The sequence below is a fragment of the Miscanthus floridulus genome, chromosome 9 (genome assembly GCF_019320115.1).
Source record: "Miscanthus floridulus cultivar M001 chromosome 9, ASM1932011v1, whole genome shotgun sequence".
NCBI classification, from domain to species: Eukaryota; Viridiplantae; Streptophyta; class Magnoliopsida; order Poales; family Poaceae; genus Miscanthus; species Miscanthus floridulus.
In genome coordinates, this window is record NC_089588.1 from 134,267,377 (window position 1) to 134,291,382 (window position 24,006).

Below are 24,006 nucleotides of genomic sequence, written 5' to 3' on the forward strand. Positions count from 1 at the left end.
ACAAGTTTTGGGTATTCCAAGGTGAATTAATTCCTAACACTCTTCACAAAAAACACGACATGTGAGCATTCAAAGAAAAGATGTTACATTAAGTCCACTTCAGTCCATCATGAGAGCATGCCTGGCAGGTGTACCTAGGTACCAACTACCAAAGCCAACTTCCTCTAGAATTTTATCTGCCATTTGTTGCCATTCATATTCATCGCCTGGCCGGTGATTTTCTGCTCAGGCGCCGCTTATGGTCCGGCCGCCGTCGACGTAGATGACTTGGCCAGTGACATAGGACGCCGCCGGCATACACAGAAACGCCACCACCGACGCGATCTCCGCCGGCTCGCCGCTCCGCTGCAGCGGAATACGCGACAAACTTTCTTTCTCCAGGATAAACGGGACATGTGTCGACCACAAATTAACACGGTGAGAGAGCGACTGAGTTTTATGTTTGACGTGAAGTCGACGGTTAAATTCAAATAGAAACAAATGTTTTTTAAATAATTAATATACGAGTGTTTTTTAAATAAACGCAATTAATATGTGCTTCAGAAAACAAAGCTTGAATGCATGGATGCCGTCCATTTAACGTAGTGTATACGTACTTGTTGTTTGGCCATATCGGTGACGACAGTGCCTGGTGCGACGCAGTTCACACGAATCTTATCACCGGCCCACTCGACAGCGAGACTCCTTGTGAGTTGGTTCATCCCTCCTATATATACACGCGATTTAATACATTTTATTTAACGGCTCGCCAAGAAATCTATTTATTGTAGTCACAAGGAGCTGCTCCTGTCTTTCTTGTTTTTTTTATTATTTACCCTTGGTAACTGTCACTACTGGAAACTCGCGCTTTGCCGAGTGCCTGCGGCACTCGGCAAAGCCCGAAATACACTCGTCAAAGGCTTTACCTAGTGCCGCACTTAGTAAAGGGCACTCGGCAAAGAATTACACTCGGCAAAATGAAAATGCGAAAAAAACTAAAAATAATAGCAAAAAAAAATTTTTGGGGGGAGGCCGCCACCCGCCAGCGACCTTCCATCTAGCGCCACCGGCCATCGAAATCGCTGTATTTTTTGCGCAAAATTCGCGGCTAACGCGGCCGGCGGGATTCGAACTCACAACCTCTCCCTCCGTTTGTTTGCTGCTCTACCACTGCACTACACCGTCACTATGTCTAGATTCCGTTATCTATCCTCATATATTATACTAAATCGAGAGTAAATTGCTTGTTTGAGGCCCTAAACGAATTCAAATCAAAAAGTGGTCATCTACAAAGTTTCATAACTTTTGGAGATCTACAATTTTCATTTATGAAGTTTTTCCATCCGAGGTCATTTGAAAAATTCGAATTTTAAATTTGAGAGATTCAAACGTAGTTTTGCATGATAAGATGATTTCAAATCAAAAAGTTGTCAACTACACAGTATCATAACTTTTGGAGATCTACAATTTTCATTTAGGAAGTTTTTCCATCCGAGGTCGTTTGAAAAATTCAAATTTTAAATTTGAGAGATTCAAACGTAGTTTTGCATGATAAGATGATTTCAAATCAAAAAGTTGTCAACGACATAGTTTCATAACTTTTGGAGATCTACAATTTTCATATAGGAAGTTTTTCCATCTGAGGTTGTTTGAAAAATTCAAATCTTAAAATTTTCAAATTCAAACGTCGTTTTTTGCATGACAAGATGATTTCAAATCAAAATGTTGCCAACTACAAAATTTCATAACTTCTCAAGATCTACAAAGTTTATTTTGGTCATTTGTTCATCCAACATAGTGGTAGTAACATTATTCACAAATCTTATATATCTCTCTTCTACTTTCATGAAACTAATATGAGAGATATGAGAGAGACGTAGATTTTATGAACAACATTATTGTCGCTTTGTCAAATGAAGAAATGATCAAAATAAACTTTGTAGATCTTGAGAAGTTATACAACTTTGTAGTTTAAAAGTTTTTCATTTGAATTCATTTAGGGCCTCAAAAATTGCTTTGAAAAAATAATTTGTCGAGGGCCAAAAAAAATGCACACGGCAAAATGCCTCTTCGCCGAGTGCAAAAAAAGGCACTCGGCAAAGACGCATTTTGCCGAGTACCAAAAAATGGCACTCGGCAAAATACATCTTTGCCGAGTGCCAAAAAAAGGCACTCGGCAAAGACGCATTTTGCCGAGTGCCGAAAAAAAACACTCGGCAAAGCCATCTTTGCCGAGTGCCGAAAAAAACACATACACTTGGCAAAGCTTCCAGCACTCGGCAAAGTGCCGGTTTCCAGGTAGTGTGTAACTACTGTATGCTCTCAATGTCCCTGTTTATTCATCGCTATAGTTTACATGCCGGTCAAATATTTTTTTTAGTTTGATTCAATTTATAGAAAATATTTGTAATGTTTGCATCACCAAATAAATTTATTATGAAAATAGATCCATTCATCTATCTAATGGTACTAAAAATATTGATATTTTTGTATATATATTTTTGTTAAGTTGATTACGTTTGACTTCTCGTGAGGTGAGGATGACAGTTAAAAAGGGAACACAGGATTATTTTTCTGCCCCCGCCGGTAGAAATACAAATACGTACAATACCTTTAGCAGCAGAGTAAATCGCCACGTTCGGGGCGCCAAGGCAGCTCGCAACGGAGGAGATGTGGACGATGCTTCCGCCGCCGGCGACGGTGGTTTTCCGGACGAGCGGGTGCGCGAGCTGGCTGATGTGGAAGCACGACTCCAGGTTGGTGGCCATGATCCGCGCGTAGTCCTCTGCCGTGCACTCCGTCGTCGGCCTGAACACCATCTGCGCCGCGTTGTTCACCTGCCCAACATGCAGCCAAACCCAAATTAACGTCGCGTGCATGGCAGGCCGGGGATGCTTTCTATAGTAAGGCCTCATTCAGTTCATGGACGATCGATTCGTTCGCATCCGATCCTGCGCTTACTTACAAGGAAGTCGAGCTGGCCGGCGATGACTGTTGGTGTAATCCTGTCACAACACCAGGCAGCAACGTGGCGTGTCCAAGCTGGCAGCGGCAAGGCGGGAAGCTCAGGTTCAAACTGAGGCAGACAAGCCGGGGCAGCAGTTGGTGGTGGTGATTGGCCCACGTTCTGCAGTTATCTGCATTCTGTGTTAATCAGTGCATTGGTGTCGAGTTTGTGCGGTTATTGCTTTGTAAAAGAGGTCCATTAGCTGCAGGTATAAGTAGCTGGATCCTTAGTGTGTGTGATGTGGTATTTGGTAAGCCGGTTAGGCATTTGTATCGTGAACTATCAAAAGCGAAAAGGGGCGCTGTCACCTTGTCGTCCGGTGACAGTTTCCAAATCTGTGATCGCTCTGTGTTCAGTTTCTTGCGTGTGTTTTATCCATCCACTATACAGCGTGATTGATTGTCGATCCTAGACTTTCATCTGGTATCGGAGCCGTCAATCTCACGCGGTGCCACTCTTAGATCTAGGACCATGTCAATCGTTCCCGGCGGCGGCAGCGGGAGCGGGGATGGTGCGCGGGGCAGCGGGGAAGCGCACCAGGTGTATCCGACCCTGACGAGCACGAATTATACCAGTTGGTGTATTCGTGTTTAGGCGATCATGGAGGATCGGGAGGAGTAGGAGGTTGTGTTGCCGGAGGAGAGCACATCGGCGACGGAGCCAACGGCGGCGGAAGCGGCGAAGCTGACCGCCAAGGACAAGAAGGTGAAAGCCCATCTACTTCAGTGCATCCCTGACGACATCTTGATGCAAGTCGCCAAGAAGAAGACGGGGAAGGAGGTGTGGGACTCACTGAAGGCGCGGTTCGTCGGCGCGGATCGGGTCAGAGACGCTCGGCTGCAAATGCTGAAAAGCGAATTTGATGCAGTTGAGATGAAGGAAGATGAATCCCTGGATCAGGTTGTGGGTAAACTGACAGCATTGTCAGTTAGGAGTAGTAGCTTGGGGGGGAGCATCGGAGATTCAGATTTGGTGAAGAAACTGTTTGATACCGTGCCCGATCGGTATCTCACCGTCGTGGCAGGTATTGAACAGTTCTATGATCTGAAGACCTTAGCGTTCGATGAAGCAGTGGGGCGCCTGAAGGCCTTTGAGGAGCGCATACGGCGGGGAAGCAGTGGCTCTCGATCGGTGAAAGGCCAAGTCTTGCTAACTCAGGCAGAGTGGGAAGCAAGACAGAAGAATGCTGATGGAGATTTCTCGGGGAAGGGGAAGAGAGGTGATAGGAGTTGGCGAGGGAGAGGTCGTGGCCGGGGAGGCAGCAGCAGTGGCCGTGGAGGTGGTGCTGACGTAGGCAGGGATGGCAACTTGAAGCGTGACAAGAGTCACATCAAATGCTTCAAGTGCCATAGCTATGGTCACTACGCCAACCGATGCCCTGGTGAGAAGAAGAAGGAGGAGGCACATTATGCCAAAGCAGAAGAGAAGGAGCATTCAGTGCTATTGGCTGAAACGGCCTTGCCGGGACAGCTACAGTACTCATCCGACAACAGGGCTCCAAGGGTGCTTCTGAAAGAGGCAGGGACAGTGCCTGAACTCTGTCTTGCTGAAGGAGGCAATCCTACAGGGAACATTTGGTACTTGGATAATGGAGCTAGTAACCACATGACTGGTGATCTTCAGAAATTTAAGGATCTGGATCATGGCATAACATGCAAGGTGAGGTTTGGTGATGATTCCACTGTTACAATTCATGGTAAAAGTACAATAGTTTTCCATGGAAAATTTGAGGATCAGTGGATTCTGTGAGATGTCTATTACATTCCTAGATTAAGAAGTAATCTTATCAGCCTTGGTCAATTGATAGAAATAGGACATAAGATTTTGCTTGATGAAAATGAGCTAGAGGTTGTAGAGAAACAATCTGATAGACTAATCATGAAAGTTCCCAGGACAGTAAACATGATGTACAAAATTGAGTTGAATACAGTGGAACCTGTCTGTTTGATGGCTAGCATAGAAAATGAAGCTTGGTTGTGGCATGGAAGATTAGGACATGTCAACTTTAGATCCTTGAAACAATTGGTGGGGAAAGGAATGGCTTTTGGGGTTCCTGTCATTAGTCACCCTGAACAAGTGTGCAGTGACTGTCTGACAGCCAAACAAACAAGAGCAAGCTTTCCTAGAGCTACTCAGTGGCAAGCAGAAGAGAAGCTCAAATTGGTCCATGTGGATCTGTGTGGTCCAATTTCACCAGAAACAGCAGGAGGGAATAAATACTTCATGCTGCTGGTTGATGATCACTCAAGGTGGATGAAAGTGCACATGCTTAAGAGCAAAGATCAAGCACTTGCTGCTTTTATAAAGTACAAGGTAGAAGTTGAAAACCTGACAGAGTGCAGAATCAAGACTCTCAGGTCAGATAGGGGAGGGGAATTCCTATCTGGTTTGTTTGCAGAGGTGTGTGAACAAGCAGGGATCAAGAGATAGTTTACTGCTCCATTTACTCCCCAACAAAATGGAGTAGTTGAGAGAAGAAACAGGACAGTCATGGATATGGCTAGAGCATTGCTGAAGAGCATGAAAGTTCCAGGGAGATACTGGGCAGAAGCTATTAGGCATGCTGTTTATCTTCTCAATAGGTTACCTACCAAGGTATTGGGTGATAAGACACCACATGAAACTTGGACCGGAAGGAAGCCAAGTTTGGAACATTTGAAGGTGTTTGGGTGTACAACTCATGCCAAGGTTGTTACACCACACCTGAAGAAACTTGATGATAGAAGCAGGAAGCTAGTGTATTTTGGGGTTGAGGATGGAAGCAAGGCATACAGGTTGTATGATCCAGCCTCAAACAAAATTGTTGTTAGCAGGGATACAGTGTTTGAAGAGAGCAAGGTGTGGGACTAGGATGGAGAAGTTTATGTGGATTTTATAGTTGATGGTGAATCATCAACAGATTATTTTGGTAGTGGAGGTGAAAATAGTGAGGTCTGGTGGCAGAGTGAACAGATGCAACATGGAAATGATACAGTACCTGAAGATTCAGAAAATGTGCCAGATGAGCTACAGTGGCCAGCTGATCAAGAAATGCAGAATGATACCTCTGCAGAATTCTCAGGAGCTGGTTTCTCCACACCACAACAGGAACACTCTGGGAGTGAGATGCTCACACCATCATCAGTAAATGAAAGTGGAGCCATGAGGTTCAGAAATCTGGATAATATCTATGATGACACCTCAGAGGTTGAACTGGTAGACTCCGATGTGGAAGCACTATTGGTGGAAGCTGATGAACCAACCAGTTATGCAGAAGCTGCTGCTCATCAAGAATGGAAGGATGCTATGGACAAGGAAATGCAATCCATAGAAAGGAACAAAACATGGAAACTGGTCAAGTTACCTGTGGGTAAGAAACCCATTGGGCTGAAGTGGGTTTTCAAACTGAAAAGGAACTCTAATGGTGAAGTGGTGAAATACAAGGCCAGATTAGTTGCAAAAGGATATGTGCAAAAATATGGAATAGATTTTGAAGAGGTGTTTGCCCCTGTTGCCAGGTTAGACACAGTGAGAGTGCTACTTGCATTTGCAGCTAATAATGGATGGAAAGTTCATCATTTGGATGTCAAATCTGCTTTCTTACATGGAGAACTAGAGGAAGAGGTCTATGTCTCACAACCTGAGGGCTATAAAGTGAAGGGCAGGGAACAGGAAGTGTTCAAGCTGAGCAAAGCACTCTATGGTCTGAAACAAGCTCCTAGGGCTTGGAATGTCAAGCTAGACAATAGCCTGAAGAAGCTTGGTTTCAGAAGATGTTTGAGTGAGCAAGCAGTGTATACCAGGGGTACTGGTGACAGTGCAGTGATCTTGGGAGTTTATGTTGATGATCTTGTTGTAACTAGGAGCAATACAGAAGAGATCAATTTGTTTAAGAAGCAGATGATGGCAGAATTTGAAATGACAGATTTGGGGCTGCTGAGCTACTATCTTGGAATAGAAGTAGATCAGAGAGAGGATTTCATCACTGTAAAGCAAAGTGGATATGCAAGAAAGGTGTTGGAACAGTTTGGGATGAGTGAGTGTAACTCTACCAAGTTTCCAATGGAACCTGGATGCAAACTGAATGCAGATAAAGGAGGTCAGCAGGTTGATGCTACTGAATACAGGAAGATGATTGGATGCTTGAGGTATTTGTTGCACAGCAGGCCTGACCTAGCTTATTATGTGGGAGTTGCTAGCAGATTCATGGAAAGGCCCTACATGTGATGCATGCCAAAGCTGTCAAACAGATTTTGAGATACTTGAGAGGCACAATTAATCTTGGACTGGTGTATGTTCAAGGTGGGTGTGCAGACAAGCTTGTGGGTTACTCTGATAGTGATCATGGTGCTGATGCTGTTGAAAGGAGAAGCGCAGGAGGAATGGCATTCTATTTGAATGAGAACTTGGTCACTTGGTGCTCATAGAAACAGAAGACTGTTTCACTGTCTTCATGTGAGTCAGAGTTTATGGCTGCTACAGCTGCAGCTAAACAGGGTTTGTGGCTCAGAAATTTGATCAGTGAGATCACAAGAGAGAAGCCAAAGACAGTCACCCTGTTTGTTGATAACAATTCTGCAATTGCTCTCATGAAAAACCCTGTCTTTCATGGTAGAAGTAAGCACATTGATTTGAAGTATCATTTCATTAGGGAATGCATTGAGAGGGGGCAGATTGTGGTCAGAAGGGTGGGGACTGAAGAACAAAAGGCAGATGTGTTGACTAAGTCTATGGCAGCAGTGAAGCTGAGTGTCATGACTCACCTGATTGGTGTCAGGGATCTCAGTGTGTGCCAGGCTTAAGGGGGAGTTCTGTTGGTGTAATCCAGTCACAACACCAGGCAGCAACGTGGCGTGTCCAAGCTGGCAGCGGCAAGGCGGGAAGCTCAAGGTTCAAACTGAGGCAGACAAGCCGGGGCAGCAGTTGGTGGTGGTGACCGCGCCCACGTTCTGCAGTTATCTGCATTCTGTGTTATTCAGTGCATTGGTGTCGAGATTGTGCGGTTATTGCTTTGTAAAAGAGGTCCATTAGCTGCAGGTATAAGTAGCTGGATCCTTAGTGTGTGTGATGTGGTATTTGGTAAGCCGGTTTGGCATTTGTACCGTGAACTATCAAAAGCGAAAAGTGGCGCTGTCACCCTGTCGTCCGGTGACAGTTTCCAAATCTGTGATCGCTCTGTGTTCAGTTTCTTGCGTGTGTTTGATCCATCCACTATACAGCGTGATTGATTGTCGATCCTAGACTTTCAAAGACGTCCGTGACGGTGTCCATGAGCGCCTCCCTCTCGGCGCGCACGGCGACAGTCGCACACGGAGATGGTGACCTGGAGGCCCTTCTCCTCCGCCCACCGCCGGCGGCACTCCTCCAGCTCTGCGGTGTTGCGGGAGCACGTGTGCACCCGCGCGCCGAACGCCGCCAGCTCCTCCACGATGGCGTGCCCGATGCCCTTGCTCCCACCAGTGACCAGCGCCGTCGCGCCGGCCAGGTTCCACCGCTTGTTGGGCGTCGCTGCTGCCATCCCCAGTCCTCGATCTCTAGCTATTACATACGTTGGGACTTGGGACTTGGGAGAGAGCCATTGCGCCTGAACGCTTATTTATATCGCCCAGGTGAACAATTAGTCAAATTATTAGCTTTAGGGTTACTTAAAATCTGGTACGTACATATATATACAAGCGAAATTTAGATTACAAGTACTTTATGTTAAGAGTCGTAGCGAATATTGCAAGGTAGAGTAATTTTCTGTTTTTTTTTTAAATGATGGTAGAGTAATGAAGTTGATGTAGACAGTCCGTTGTGCGGTTCAGTTTAAGTCCGGTAGTCCACAGGGAGACGTCAGCAAAGCTGCACCACGTATTGTCAGTGTCTTCGTCTTATCCGACACGAGAGCCTCTCATCTTCTGAGCCCGAAATATCGGTGTTGGCCCACTGAGAGCGTGTTTAGAAATTCGACAGTAATAATATAGTAATTTCACGTGATTCAATTAAATATCACAGAAAAACACACGAACAGGAAAGACTTCCTGTGAATGAGTAGGTATACCAGTATATTAACATGTGTTTTTTCCATTGATAGAATCTTACATTGGAACGTAGAAATTCGACAGTAATAATATAGTAATTTCAGGTGATTCAGTTAAATATCACAGGAAAACACACGAACAGAAAAGACTTCCTGTGAATGAGTAGGTATACCAGTATATTAACCTGTGTTTTTTCCATTGATAGAATCTTACAGAAGATATAAATAATAAAGCTCTCTTTGAACAAAGGATTTACAAAACATAGAAATGAAAAAAAAAACATATAGTAATGAAAATGACCTAACATTTGGAATCCTATAGGATTTCAGACCAAAAGAAATTAGTTTGAAGATGCCTTTGGAAGCAACGTAGGATAAACATTGGAAACAAAACATCAAGGTTAGTGTAGCACTATGAAAAAAGAGAAGGAAATTTTTTTGAAAAAAGGTGCTTTATTGGGCCAGCCCAACTCTCCCTAACTCCATTTACACAGACCACACCCTCGTACGTTCATCTTCTCCAGAACAGCCACTTCTGTTTCTTACATTACTTGCTCCTTCCCTTCCTCTTCCATGGCTGCTCTTCCCTAATTCCCCCCTCTACGGCACCAAATCCTTGGGGGAAACTAGCAAAACGGATCGAGGACAACAAGTGGAGCAAGAAGAGGTGCATCTTTCATGTAGATTAAAAATGGTCCTTCTCCATCCCTTCGTGTTGCCCTAGGGTTTGTGGGTGACCAAGGTGAGTTGGATTTTGCCCTTCCCATGCACAAGTTGGGAGTTTAGGGGGGAGTTTGATCATGGGATTAAGTGCACTAGTGGGGGAGAAAAGCTATTTGAATGTTGTTCCTCGAATTTCAGTTGAACAGTTTCTGCAGATTTTCTTGGGGAAGTAACTAGGGACATGGTTTCCAATATCGGCCGAAATCTCCTGATATTTCTGATATATCATCTTTCTCTGTAGGTGCCGATAAGAAAATATCTATCTTTTTCGTACAAATTTTGTTTAAATTTATTTAAATTTACTTAAATTCAAATTAAATTTTATTTGAATTTGATCCGATATTTCCGATATATCATTGTTTATCCTCTTTATCTGTGACCCCCAATAAATTTTAATTTTCCGAAAATGAAAACCTTGACTAGGGATACTTAGAGGTAGAAATAAGTGTTTTCATGTACTACAAAGTTGTGGAGGACCTTCATCTCTATTAGCTCGTGAAAGTTCATGAATTTACTCCGAATGGTTTGAGAGATATGATTTTTCTAAGTTATCTGTCATGTTCTGACCAAGTTTTGGACAGAACTGGATCTAGAATGTTTTGAAGAACCTTAGAGGCATGATGGGACTTTACAAATCATAAGAGATTTGCAGTACTTTTTATTAGATTTCCATATTGGTAAATATCATGGCTTTTGGATAAGAAGAACTCTAGATATAGATTTTCAAAGTTAGATGTATTGTTTTCTGTGCAGAATTTTCAGTTAAGCTTTGCTCATGCATTAGGCCATCTTTCTAAACCTATCTGCATATGTGAGTAATATGAAATTGTAGATTATGAAATGGGTTGCCATCCGGTGAAAGTTCATAGTTTTTTGAAATAATGATATGGAGATATAAAAATGTAAAAGTCTACTGTCTCAATTCTTAGACAGTTTCTAAAGTCTGTTTTGAACAGCAGTCTAGGCCATCTAAAAGGCATGATAAAATATAATATCTTCATGAAAGTTGTATGCCTTGTTGTGTAGATTCGAATAGTGTATTTGTTTGCTATCACAGCTGATGAGAACCAAATATAGGGGTATGTTATGTCCCCGGGAGAGAGGCTCCCAACTGACGAGACCCCCCGACCAATCCCTCCAGGATCGCCCAGGGGCTCGGGGGCAATACCCATAAGGTACGCTCGCGCGTACCCTCCGAGCATGCCCTCAGCCTTCGCCCGGGGGCTCAATCAGGCCCCAAGCTCCTGACCAACTGCAGCCCGAGCTAGCCTCTAGCTTGACCTCAGACCGAGCCAACACCTAGGCCATCGACTGACCTCCCGAGCGTCGGCCAACTTCCCGGGCATCAAGCCAGCCTCCCTGAGCGCCTAGAGCTCGAAGGGCTCGAAAACGCCACTGTGCCATCCCAACCAACGGGCGCGAGGCACTATCGGTCGCTTCCCCGACCAATTCACGCAGACGGCGTGACGCGACAGGACAAATCGCTCCACCGGCTCCAGGGTTGTGTGGCTCAATCCCGAGCCCGCTCATCAGCCCCTGGGCTACGACACCTTCTCCATCAAGTAAGCCTTGAGAAGTTTCACCCGATGGACACGGAACCACACCAGACATCCCCTGACTGCCAAGGGTCAGGACTCAGCGACGTCAGGCGGTGCCCGCGCTCCCCTAACTCCATGACAAGCACTGAGGTCCATCCACGCTGCAGCAGCACCCTCTTGGACCCCGGTGCATGAAGACCATAGACCGTAGCCCCCAAACCGCCTTATACCCAAACCTCCTCGAGATATAACGGGAGGGTCGGCTCCCATAGAAAGTAGGGCTGGACATTCCGAGTTCAGTCGAGCACAGAGCAACCAAGAGGAACAGCCAAGCGTTCCTCCCCCGACTAACCCAGCAAGAGAAGGAGTGTTTCCCTTACTCGCTAGGGAAGAAACCTCACCATCGATGAGCCACAGGATAGCACCAAGCGATCCCCTGCCAAACCCCTTTCTCCTTTTGTCGGGTTAGTAAATCTGGGGTCCCTAATAGGCCTGCTTCCCAGCAAAAGCTCACCGAACAGACGACGTTGCGAATGATGCGCAACTCCTAGGCCGGCGCAGATACCTAAACGATAAGCCAGAAGGCCTAGCCAAGGAGAGGGCGACGCTCGCTTCCGACTCCGACCCACTTCTCCAACCGGAAGGCTTGGCCAAGAAGGGTGCGACGCTGGCTTCCGATCCTCTACTCACAGCTCTTCTCCGACCGGTGCAATCGGAGCCGACTGGGACCAACCGACCGGGGACGCCCACTCGGTGAGGACCCAAGAAATGGGCAGAGCAAGTAAGCCAGGGTGCTCAAGTCAACTGCAATACCGAGGACCGTACCCTGCACACCTGTAGGACAGTACCGACAAGACATGTTAGAAGGGTGCCCTGCAACCTTCCAGGCATGTCAGAACCCAAGCAGTGTTGTGGGCGCCAATATTTGCCCTAAAGTGTTGTGGGCGCCATCAATTCCCATACCAGGAGAACACGGTAAAACCCCCCACATGCATCTAGGCATCAACAGTGTTGTGGACGCCGACATTTGCCATGCTAGGCGAACACAGCGAAGCCTATCAAGTGCATCTGACACAACCAGTATTGAGGGTGCCAACAAACTGTCTTGTACCCGACGGCGTGGGCAACAAGACTAGAAAACACACACATTCTATCTAACTCTCTCTCTCTCTACTTGTAAAGCCGTCCCCTTCATCTATAAAAGGGGATGTGTTCTCTCCTAAAAGGACAATCATTTCAACACACGATAGCAGAACCACTAGGCTTGAACCTCGAGCATACAGTTGAGCACCAACCGAGCTCTCAGCGTCCATTCGACCTTTCCATCATAGACTTGGGTCATGTCTCTCTCTGGCCCGTTTGTAACCCCATAGCAAACTTCGAGCACCTGGGCTTAGGAATAAAGTCACCGACCGACTCAAACTAGACGTAGGGCACGTTGCCTGAACCAGCATAAGTCTTGTGTCATTGAGTGCTAGGCCACATCCGATCACAACGTACTGGCAAAACGACAAATATTTACTAGTTGGTCACTTTTCGCACCGACACCTTTGTTGTAACCCCTCAATTTAGGTGCTCCTGAATACAAAGAACTACTCACTGCTGGACGTAGAGCCTCAATAGTGCGAACCAGGATACATCATCGTGTCTTTCTCTCATGTTCTTGAGTCCACCCGAGCAACAAACACGCAACAATAGCCTTAATAAATTAAATGATACAAAAAGGTGAAGCAGCACTGTTGCATTTGACTTGGTGCTTTGTTCGTTGTTTTGCTTGTATGTCAGTTGGGGCATAGGAGCGCTTTACCTACTGTGTATATTTGTTGAAATGAATTCTACCTCTGACATTATACTACTTAAGCAGATGGTAGTGCTTCGGATCGCACATAGAGTGATCATCACTTCATTAGAGTCAAGAAAGCGTAGCGGTTATTTGCTTTAGCTTGTTCTTCATTCTACCTCCACCTTAAAAAAATCGAGAAACCAATCCAACACAATATTACATCTCAACCATGTTATGGAATTGTCACACACTGCTACAGGAATCAATTTTTGCGCAGTGTGGCCAAAATGGGCTCCGTGGCGGGCACCTCTTTTGCTTGCCATGGTTAACCGGTGGCCGGCCACCGAGGCGCCCGCTGTGGGAAAAGGGTTTACCGTGGCGGGCCACCTTACTTGCCCGCCGCAGGAAATTGTTATTTACCGCGGCGAGCGGTATGAATCGCCCGCCGCGGTTTATACGATTTACCGTGGCGGGCTCTTTAAACTGCCCGCCGCGGTAAAGAGTTGAATTACCGAGGTGGGCGCTTTATCTTGCCCGCCGCGGTAAAGCCTGTATAAATACACAGCACCACCCCTTCATCTTCTCCATGGGTCTTCCTCTCTCAAACTCATGGGGGGAGGCTTTGCCCTAAAATTTTAGGAAACTTTTGATTTGAGTTGAAGGGCTTGGATTTGAGGGAGGAGGACATCATAAGAGGTTCATAAAGGCTCTCCCTTTCTCCTTCCATCCTCTCTCTCTATTTCCATCACCTAGAGTTCTCTCTAGATCTAGATCTAGATCTAGATCTAGATCAATTTTAATGGAAAAAATGATGTCATGTATTTCTTTAACTTTAGATTCATCATAGATGCATGCTTCATCTTTCACATCGTCATTTCCTCTCTTTTTCATGATTTTGGACGTAAAAATCATCAATTTCTCCTAATTCTTCTTTATTTAATGTTGATTGTGACAGATAATGTTCGTAGGTATGATGGATAGGTCGGAATGGATGTACTGGATCGATAGAGTGAATGATCCGTGGTACCTCTTTGAATTAAGGAAGTTTATTGCTGCTGGTAAAGCTCACCGTGAGAGACTGAAGCGGATGACAACCATATGTCCATGTTCTCAGTTGCAAGAACCTAAAAGCCCACCGAGACAGCGAGGTTCAAACTCATTTGATCATGTATGGTTTCGTCGAGGGCTACACAGTCTGGACATTTCACGGTGAAAGAGTTGGTGCGAGTGGCGGTGCATCTGGAGTGAGCTCTTCGACGCCGACGACGACAGCACCACTGGTGAATAAAGATCCTTTAGGAGCACCCGGCTCCTCATCATCTTCAGCAGTAGCTGCGCTAGCCGATAGTGACAACAGTTGTCGTGATTACATCACGGTGGATGATCTAATGCAAGACATGGCCGACGAAGCCGGCGATAGTGGGGATGGTCAGGATACTGTGAGCCAACCCGAGGATGTGCAGCTTGTTGAAGATCTAGTCAAATACTTCGATGAAGACGACGTTGTGTTGGGTTGTCCAAAGTGGTTGGAGAATTTCAGAGAGTTGAAGCAGGCGGCAGTTGATCCTCTCTATAAGGACGGCGGCGATTGTCCGAAGGAGTGCACTGGCGCTCCATTTTAACCTCCATATGTTGATGTTGAAGGCTCGTCATGGTTGGTCTGACACTAGCTTCAATGAGTTGTTAAGCTACCTTGCCACCACGTACCCAACGGCTAACAAGGTGCCCGCCAATACTTATCGAGGGCCAAGAAGCTGATCCGGCCAGTGGCGATGAAGCTTAGAAAGTTTGATGCATGCCCTAACCACTTGCATCCTGTATCAGGGGCAATGAGTATGAGAATTTGATGAGTTGTCCGCACTAGCGGCTTTAGTCGGTACATGAAAAATGCTGGTTGTCGCGTGGATGCAGAAGACGAGGGAGGCTTGCAGGGGTGGTCGGAAGAAGAACAAGAAGGGGCAAAGAAGAGCAGTGCGGCCAAACAGATCTCGGCTCAGCAGGACGATGAAGAAGAGGGTTACACACACTAGGAAAAAGTCCTAGCACTGTCGGTGTGGTACCTGCCTGTGACCGATCGCCTGCGTGCAATATTCGGGAACCCGAACGATGCCAAGCTCATGTCCTAGCATGCATCAGCTAACCGCCTGAAAGACGATGGCAAGCTACGGCACCCATCTGATGGCAAGCAGTGGAACGATTTCGACGAGGCCTACCTGGAGTTTGGCAAGGAGCCCAGGCATGTTAGGTTCGCACTGAGTACCGACGGGATGAACCCGTTCGGTGAGCTTAGCAGCTCGCACAACACTTGGCCCGTCGTGCTCACCATGTACAACCTACGTCCCCTGTCTATGTCAGAAGCGTAGGTACCTTATGCTGACCATGCTTATCTCCTAGACCGAAGCAGCCCGGCAACGATATAGATGTGTTCCTAGAGCCGTTCATGGAGGAAATGAAGATACTATTTGATGTTGGGGTCCAGATGGCGGATGCATCCCGCAAGGAGAAGTTCACACTAAAAGTAATCATCTTTGTCACCATCACCGATTACCCCGGTCTCTTCTCACTGTCGAGGGCAGATCAAAGGGAAGACCAAGCTGCATAATTTGCATCGACGGGACCTGCTACACTTACCTTGAGGGATCCAATAAGATGGTGTACACTGAGGCATAGACGGTTCCTCACCAAAAATCACAGGTATAGAAGAAGTATTATGAACAAATACTTTGACAATCAGGATGAGCCGCAGCGTGATCAACCGACGCAGACTAGTTGGGGGACAAAGGTGTATGAGATGGTCAAGGACATGGATCAGGTGGAGTTTGGAAAGAAGAAGAAGCCGCCTGAAGAGGGGCCCAAGCAGACAAGGAAGCGAAAGTGGGACTAGACGGAGGAAGTCCCCGCCGCCGTTCCTTTCAAGAAGAAGTCAATTTTCTTCAAGTACCTGTCATATTGGAAAACACTGAATACACCCCATGCCATCGACTGCATGCACCTAGAGAAAAATGTCTTCGAAAGCACGATCGGTGTCCTGCTGGACATCAAGGGCAAGACAAAAGATGGTATCAAGTCACGAACGGATCTTGTCAATCTGGGCATCAGGCCAGACCTTCACCTGGGACCGCCTTAGAACGGTAAAGTCGATATCCCGAGTGTGCAGCCTGCAACCTAACGCAAGATGAGAGGAACGGCTTTTCTTAAGTTGCTTAGGGGTATCAAGGTGCCGACTGGTTTCTCTTCCAACATCAAGAGCCTGGTCTCCATGAAAGACCTCATAATGATCGGCTACAACTCACACGACTGCCACGTCATGCTGACAGTGTTCCTACCAATTGCGATTAGGGCTATCCGTCCAGAGTACGTGAAGATGGTCATCACACGGATGTCATACTTCTTTAACCGCATCACCCATAAGGTCATTGATAAGGCTGAGCTGCCTGCCTTGAAGGAGTTCATCACATGAGATCCCTTTGCCAGCTCGAGATGTGCTTTCCACCATCTTACTTTGATATTATGCCACACCTAATGATGCATATGGTCGATCAGATCCATCAACTGGGCCCCGTGTACCTACACCAGATGTGGACGTATGAGCGGTTCATGTCCACCCTCAACAGATACGTCCATAACCGCGCTTACTCAGAGGGCTCTATGATCGAGGCATACACAACAGAGGAGGCCGTGAACTAGTGTATGAGGTACATAAAAGATGGGAGGGTGATTGGGCTGCCTGTCCATCACCACTAAGGCAAAACCTCAGGGATGGGGTGCACAGGCTGAAAAGTACGCACCGATGTAGCAAACCAAATGGTGCAAGAAGCTCATTACAGCATCCTTCATCAGTTAGTGAGCATGGAGAAATACATTGAAAAGCACCTAGAAGAGATCTGCGCCGCTAATGACAGACAACGCACGGAGGCATGGGTCCAGAACCATCACAAGAGCAATTTCATAGAGTGGCTCAAAGAGCAACACATACCCCTTGAAGGATGCCCTGATGAAGATACGGAGACTAGCAGGGCGATGACAGTGGCCTGCTAGGGCCAGTCATGGCCACCAACGGCCAGACAGGCTGACTAGGGCTCGGCATTGCGGTGCGCGGAACGCGGCCAGCCTCACGATGTCGAGTTGCTGCGCGAGGTGACCACGCACACGGATCTCACAAACCCAATTTTAAACAAAGAAGGCCATCCATAGGACGCAAAGATTCTTATTGTCTTGGTCTCCAAAGTTCCACAAGTCCCCACCCTGAGCGCTCGTTGATCCTCACACTGTTGCAATCAGACCTAGAACCAAATACTATCCTAGAAAAGCTCATCACTACCGGTTCAAAAACCCTATCATGTCGGTTTTTTAAACTGGCAGTGATGAGGGAGCTCATCACTGCCAGTTCTAGAAATGACATTTTTTAATACCGAGTGGTCACGCAATTTTTTACGCAAAAAACACATGCTTTGTGGCCAGCCGGCGCTGGAACCCACGACGTCAGGCTTCGCCCGTTCGTCCCTAGACGCTTCGCACATACAACACTTGTGTCCATTTGGGATATTCGTCCTTCCCATTCTATGTTCATCTGATTTTGAAATGAGTATTTGAAACCCTAAGTGAATTCAAATGAAAAAGTTGTCAACTATAAAAGTTTTATAACCTTTTGAGATTTACAACTTTGGTTTGGTCATTTCTCCATCCGAGGTTGTTTGAAAAAATTGAATATCGAATGTGAGAAAATTTCAAACGTAATTTTCCATGGATAGATGATTTCAAATGAAAAGTTGTCAGTTACAAAGCTGCATAACTTTTAGAGGTCTACAACTTTTATTTTGGTTGTTTCTCCATCCGAGGTCATTTGAAAATTCAAATTTCAAATGTGAGATTTCAAACGTAATTTTCATTAGATAAATGATTTCAATTGAAAAAGTTGTCAACTACAAAGTTGCATAACTTTTCGATATCTAACACTTTTGTTTTGGTTGCTTCTTCATCCGAGATTCTTTCCTACCACTACACATTCACTTGTGATGATAAAGCATATGGGTTCCTTTGGTATTAACTATACAAAATGTTGTGAATCAAATATTTCGGCAACAAAACGACTTCAAATAAAAAAGTTGTGAACTACAAAGTTGGATAACTTTTCCGATATCTACAACTTCTGTGTTGGTTATTTCTCCATCCGATATCTTTCCCTACAACTACACACTCATTTGTGATGCATATTTGGACATTCCAAACGATCTCAAATCAAAAAAGTTTAAACTACAAAGATGTAGATCTCATCGAGTAGTAAAACTTTGGTATAAAGTTTGTCTTTATCGGACATCATATGAGAACGTTATGAAATTTTTTGTGTTGTCTATTATTATCGGGTCATGTCTTGTACCAGCAGTGATAGTATCACTACCGGTTCAAGCCAAGAACCGACCGAGATGAACCCAATATCACTGCCATTTGCTCCTATCACTGCCAGTTTAAGCGACAAACCGGTAGTGATGGGCTAACAGACTCTGTCACTGCCTGTTTGTAAGCAACCGACAGTGATGGGCCGGCAGTGAAGGTCAATTTTATAGTAGTGAAATCCAATAGGTCCCCTGAATAAGACCTGCAATAGAGAATTGGATCGGCAATTGTCAACAACAACTGTGTTCCTTGTTAGCCGCCTCAACAATAAGAGTGACAGAAAATTATTGTATTTCCAAGAGTACCATATACTCCCTCCGTTCCTTAATATAAGCCATATAGTTTTTAGCACCAATATTAATGCACGGCTTGGGGAAGGATGTGAGACCTGAGGAAAAAAAGGAAAATCAGGCCATCTTCTCTCTCCCAATCAGATTGCTTCCTAAATCTAAGGGATTAGTTGAGGCATGTGCTATGTAAGGTGGGAAGGTTTTCAAACTAATCGGTGTGGGAGCTGATACGTACTTATATTTTGGAATTTTCTTTAGAAATTTATATAGCTTATATTAAGGAACGGAGAGAGTATTAAACAAGTTTTGGGTATTCCAAGGTGAATTAATTCCTAACACTCTTCACAAAAAACACGACATGTGAGCATTCAAAGAAAAGATGTTACATTAAGTCCACTTCAGTCCATCATGAGAGCATGCCTGGCAGGTGTACCTAGGTACCAACTACCAAAGCCAACTTCCTCTAGAATTTTATCTGCCATTTGTTGCCATTCATATTCATCGCCTGGCCGGTGATTTTCTGCTCAGGCGCCGCTTATGGTCCGGCCGCCGTCGACGTAGATGACTTGGCCAGTGACATAGGACGCCGCCGGCATACACAGAAACGCCACCACCGACGCGATCTCCGCCGGCTCGCCGCTCCGCTGCAGCGGAATACGCGACAAACTTTCTTTCTCCAGGATAAACGGGACATGTGTCGACCACAAATTAACACGGTGAGAGAGCGACTGAGTTTTATGTTTGACGTGAAGTCGACGGTTAAATTCAAATAGAAACAAATGTTTTTTAAATAATTAATATACGAGTGTTTTTTAAATAAACGCAATTAATATGTGCTTCAGAAAACAAAGCTTGAATGCATGGATGCCGTCCATTTAACGTAGTGTATACGTACTTGTTGTTTGGCCATATCGGTGACGACAGTGCCTGGTGCGACGCAGTTCACACGAATCTTATCACCGGCCCACTCGACAGCGAGACTCCTTGTGAGTTGGTTCATCCCTCCTATATATACACGCGATTTAATACATTTTATTTAACGGCTCGCCAAGAAATCTATTTATTGTAGTCACAAGGAGCTGCTCCTGTCTTTCTTGTTTTTTTTATTATTTACCCTTGGTAACTGTCACTACTGGAAACTCGCGCTTTGCCGAGTGCCTGCGGCACTCGGCAAAGCCCGAAATACACTCGTCAAAGGCTTTACCTAGTGCCGCACTTAGTAAAGGGCACTCGGCAAAGAATTACACTCGGCAAAATGAAAATGCGAAAAAAACTAAAAATAATAGCAAAAAAAAATTTTTGGGGGGAGGCCGCCACCCGCCAGCGACCTTCCATCTAGCGCCACCGGCCATCGAAATCGCTGTATTTTTTGCGCAAAATTCGCGGCTAACGCGGCCGGCGGGATTCGAACTCACAACCTCTCCCTCCGTTTGTTTGCTGCTCTACCACTGCACTACACCGTCACTATGTCTAGATTCCGTTATCTATCCTCATATATTATACTAAATCGAGAGTAAATTGCTTGTTTGAGGCCCTAAACGAATTCAAATCAAAAAGTGGTCATCTACAAAGTTTCATAACTTTTGGAGATCTACAATTTTCATTTATGAAGTTTTTCCATCCGAGGTCATTTGAAAAATTCGAATTTTAAATTTGAGAGATTCAAACGTAGTTTTGCATGATAAGATGATTTCAAATCAAAAAGTTGTCAACTACACAGTATCATAACTTTTGGAGATCTACAATTTTCATTTAGGAAGTTTTTCCATCCGAGGTCGTTTGAAAAATTCAAATTTTAAATTTGAGAGATTCAAACGTAGTTTTGCATGATAAGATGATTTCAAATCAAAAAGTTGTCAACGACATAGTTTCATAACTTTTGGAGATCTACAATTTTCATATAGGAAGTTTTTCCATCTGAGGTTGTTTGAAAAATTCAAATCTTAAAATTTTCAAATTCAAACGTCGTTTTTTGCATGACAAGATGATTTCAAATCAAAATGTTGCCAACTACAAAATTTCATAACTTCTCAAGATCTACAAAGTTTATTTTGGTCATTTGTTCATCCAACATAGTGGTAGTAACATTATTCACAAATCTTATATATCTCTCTTCTACTTTCATGAAACTAATATGAGAGATATGAGAGAGACGTAGATTTTATGAACAACATTATTGTCGCTTTGTCAAATGAAGAAATGATCAAAATAAACTTTGTAGATCTTGAGAAGTTATACAACTTTGTAGTTTAAAAGTTTTTCATTTGAATTCATTTAGGGCCTCAAAAATTGCTTTGAAAAAATAATTTGTCGAGGGCCAAAAAAAATGCACACGGCAAAATGCCTCTTCGCCGAGTGCAAAAAAAGGCACTCGGCAAAGACGCATTTTGCCGAGTACCAAAAAATGGCACTCGGCAAAATACATCTTTGCCGAGTGCCAAAAAAAGGCACTCGGCAAAGACGCATTTTGCCGAGTGCCGAAAAAAAACACTCGGCAAAGCCATCTTTGCCGAGTGCCGAAAAAAACACATACACTTGGCAAAGCTTCCAGCACTCGGCAAAGTGCCGGTTTCCAGGTAGTGTGTAACTACTGTATGCTCTCAATGTCCCTGTTTATTCATCGCTATAGTTTACATGCCGGTCAAATATTTTTTTTAGTTTGATTCAATTTATAGAAAATATTTGTAATGTTTGCATCACCAAATAAATTTATTATGAAAATAGATCCATTCATCTATCTAATGGTACTAAAAATATTGATATTTTTGTATATATATTTTTGTTAAGTTGATTACGTTTGACTTCTCGTGAGGTGAGGATGACAGTTAAAAAGGGAACACAGGATTATTTTTCTGCCCCCGCCGGTAGAAATACAAATACGTACAATACCTTTAGCAGCAGAGTAAATCGCCACGTTCGGGGCGCCAAGGCAGCTCGCAACGGAGGAGATGTGGACGATGCTTCCGCCGCCGGCGACGGTGGTTTTCCGGACGAGCGGGTGCGCGAGCTGGCTGATGTGGAAGCACGACTCCAGGTTGGTGGCCATGATCCGCGCGTAGTCCTCTGCCGTGCACTCCGTCGTCGGCCTGAACACCATCTGCGCCGCGTTGTTCACCTGCCCAACATGCAGCCAAACCCAAATTAACGTCGCGTGCATGGCAGGCCGGGGATGCTTTCTATAGTAAGGCCTCATTCAGTTCATGGACGATCGATTCGTTCGCATCCGATCCTGCGCTTACTTACAAGGAAGTCGAGCTGGCCGGCGATGACTGTTGGTGTAATCCTGTCACAACACCAGGCAGCAACGTGGCGTGTCCAAGCTGGCAGCGGCAAGGCGGGAAGCTCAGGTTCAAACTGAGGCAGACAAGCCGGGGCAGCAGTTGGTGGTGGTGATTGGCCCACGTTCTGCAGTTATCTGCATTCTGTGTTAATCAGTGCATTGGTGTCGAGTTTGTGCGGTTATTGCTTTGTAAAAGAGGTCCATTAGCTGCAGGTATAAGTAGCTGGATCCTTAGTGTGTGTGATGTGGTATTTGGTAAGCCGGTTAGGCATTTGTATCGTGAACTATCAAAAGCGAAAAGGGGCGCTGTCACCTTGTCGTCCGGTGACAGTTTCCAAATCTGTGATCGCTCTGTGTTCAGTTTCTTGCGTGTGTTTTATCCATCCACTATACAGCGTGATTGATTGTCGATCCTAGACTTTCATCTGGTATCGGAGCCGTCAATCTCACGCGGTGCCACTCTTAGATCTAGGACCATGTCAATCGTTCCCGGCGGCGGCAGCGGGAGCGGGGATGGTGCGCGGGGCAGCGGGGAAGCGCACCAGGTGTATCCGACCCTGACGAGCACGAATTATACCAGTTGGTGTATTCGTGTTTAGGCGATCATGGAGGATCGGGAGGAGTAGGAGGTTGTGTTGCCGGAGGAGAGCACATCGGCGACGGAGCCAACGGCGGCGGAAGCGGCGAAGCTGACCGCCAAGGACAAGAAGGTGAAAGCCCATCTACTTCAGTGCATCCCTGACGACATCTTGATGCAAGTCGCCAAGAAGAAGACGGGGAAGGAGGTGTGGGACTCACTGAAGGCGCGGTTCGTCGGCGCGGATCGGGTCAGAGACGCTCGGCTGCAAATGCTGAAAAGCGAATTTGATGCAGTTGAGATGAAGGAAGATGAATCCCTGGATCAGGTTGTGGGTAAACTGACAGCATTGTCAGTTAGGAGTAGTAGCTTGGGGGGGAGCATCGGAGATTCAGATTTGGTGAAGAAACTGTTTGATACCGTGCCCGATCGGTATCTCACCGTCGTGGCAGGTATTGAACAGTTCTATGATCTGAAGACCTTAGCGTTCGATGAAGCAGTGGGGCGCCTGAAGGCCTTTGAGGAGCGCATACGGCGGGGAAGCAGTGGCTCTCGATCGGTGAAAGGCCAAGTCTTGCTAACTCAGGCAGAGTGGGAAGCAAGACAGAAGAATGCTGATGGAGATTTCTCGGGGAAGGGGAAGAGAGGTGATAGGAGTTGGCGAGGGAGAGGTCGTGGCCGGGGAGGCAGCAGCAGTGGCCGTGGAGGTGGTGCTGACGTAGGCAGGGATGGCAACTTGAAGCGTGACAAGAGTCACATCAAATGCTTCAAGTGCCATAGCTATGGTCACTACGCCAACCGATGCCCTGGTGAGAAGAAGAAGGAGGAGGCACATTATGCCAAAGCAGAAGAGAAGGAGCATTCAGTGCTATTGGCTGAAACGGCCTTGCCGGGACAGCTACAGTACTCATCCGACAACAGGGCTCCAAGGGTGCTTCTGAAAGAGGCAGGGACAGTGCCTGAACTCTGTCTTGCTGAAGGAGGCAATCCTACAGGGAACATTTGGTACTTGGATAATGGAGCTAGTAACCACATGACTGGTGATCTTCAGAAATTTAAGGATCTGGATCATGGCATAACATGCAAGGTGAGGTTTGGTGATGATTCCACTGTTACAATTCATGGTAAAAGTACAATAGTTTTCCATGGAAAATTTGAGGATCAGTGGATTCTGTGAGATGTCTATTACATTCCTAGATTAAGAAGTAATCTTATCAGCCTTGGTCAATTGATAGAAATAGGACATAAGATTTTGCTTGATGAAAATGAGCTAGAGGTTGTAGAGAAACAATCTGATAGACTAATCATGAAAGTTCCCAGGACAGTAAACATGATGTACAAAATTGAGTTGAATACAGTGGAACCTGTCTGTTTGATGGCTAGCATAGAAAATGAAGCTTGGTTGTGGCATGGAAGATTAGGACATGTCAACTT

The 24,006-nt window shown here is 45.5% G+C and overlaps 2 protein-coding genes and 1 pseudogene across 2 annotated transcripts in view; 1 reads left to right on the plus strand and 2 right to left on the minus strand.

Annotated features, from left to right (window-relative positions):
- On the minus strand, positions 1 to 8,523 carry LOC136484299 (noroxomaritidine/norcraugsodine reductase-like; annotated as a pseudogene).
- A 10,491-nt stretch (positions 8,524 to 19,014) lies between these two features.
- LOC136483000 (tropinone reductase homolog At2g29370-like) lies at positions 19,015 to 21,980 on the minus strand. The gene is made up of 3 exons (XM_066480136.1): positions 21,959 to 21,980; positions 21,605 to 21,830; positions 19,015 to 19,720 (listed from the first exon to the last, which is right to left on the minus strand). The coding sequence occupies exons 2-3, from the start codon at positions 21,810 to 21,812 to the stop codon at positions 19,554 to 19,556; spliced, it is 375 nt and encodes a 124-aa protein (XP_066336233.1). The 5' UTR covers positions 21,813 to 21,830; positions 21,959 to 21,980; the 3' UTR covers positions 19,015 to 19,553.
- Positions 21,981 to 22,471: 491 nt separating this feature from the next.
- LOC136481002 (uncharacterized) overlaps positions 22,472 to 24,006 on the plus strand; it is a 1,744-nt gene continuing 209 nt past the window's right edge. Inside the window, exons 1-3 of the mRNA XM_066478399.1 lie at positions 22,472 to 22,540; positions 22,622 to 23,664; positions 23,770 to 23,938. Of these exons, the coding sequence (XP_066334496.1) occupies positions 22,472 to 22,540; positions 22,622 to 23,664; positions 23,770 to 23,938 (1,281 nt within the window). The remainder of the gene's footprint in view (positions 22,541 to 22,621; positions 23,665 to 23,769; positions 23,939 to 24,006) is intronic.

Bases quoted from the DNA above. Each gene is read 5' to 3' on its own strand.
- LOC136483000 (XM_066480136.1), bottom strand. From the start codon at position 21,812: ATGGTGTTCAGGCCGACGACGGAGTGCACGGCAGAGGACTACGCGCGG. The intron at 19,721-21,604 runs GTATTGTACGTA...GTGTATATATAG, and splicing joins GATTTACTCTGCTGCTAAAG to GAGGGATGAACCAACTCACA.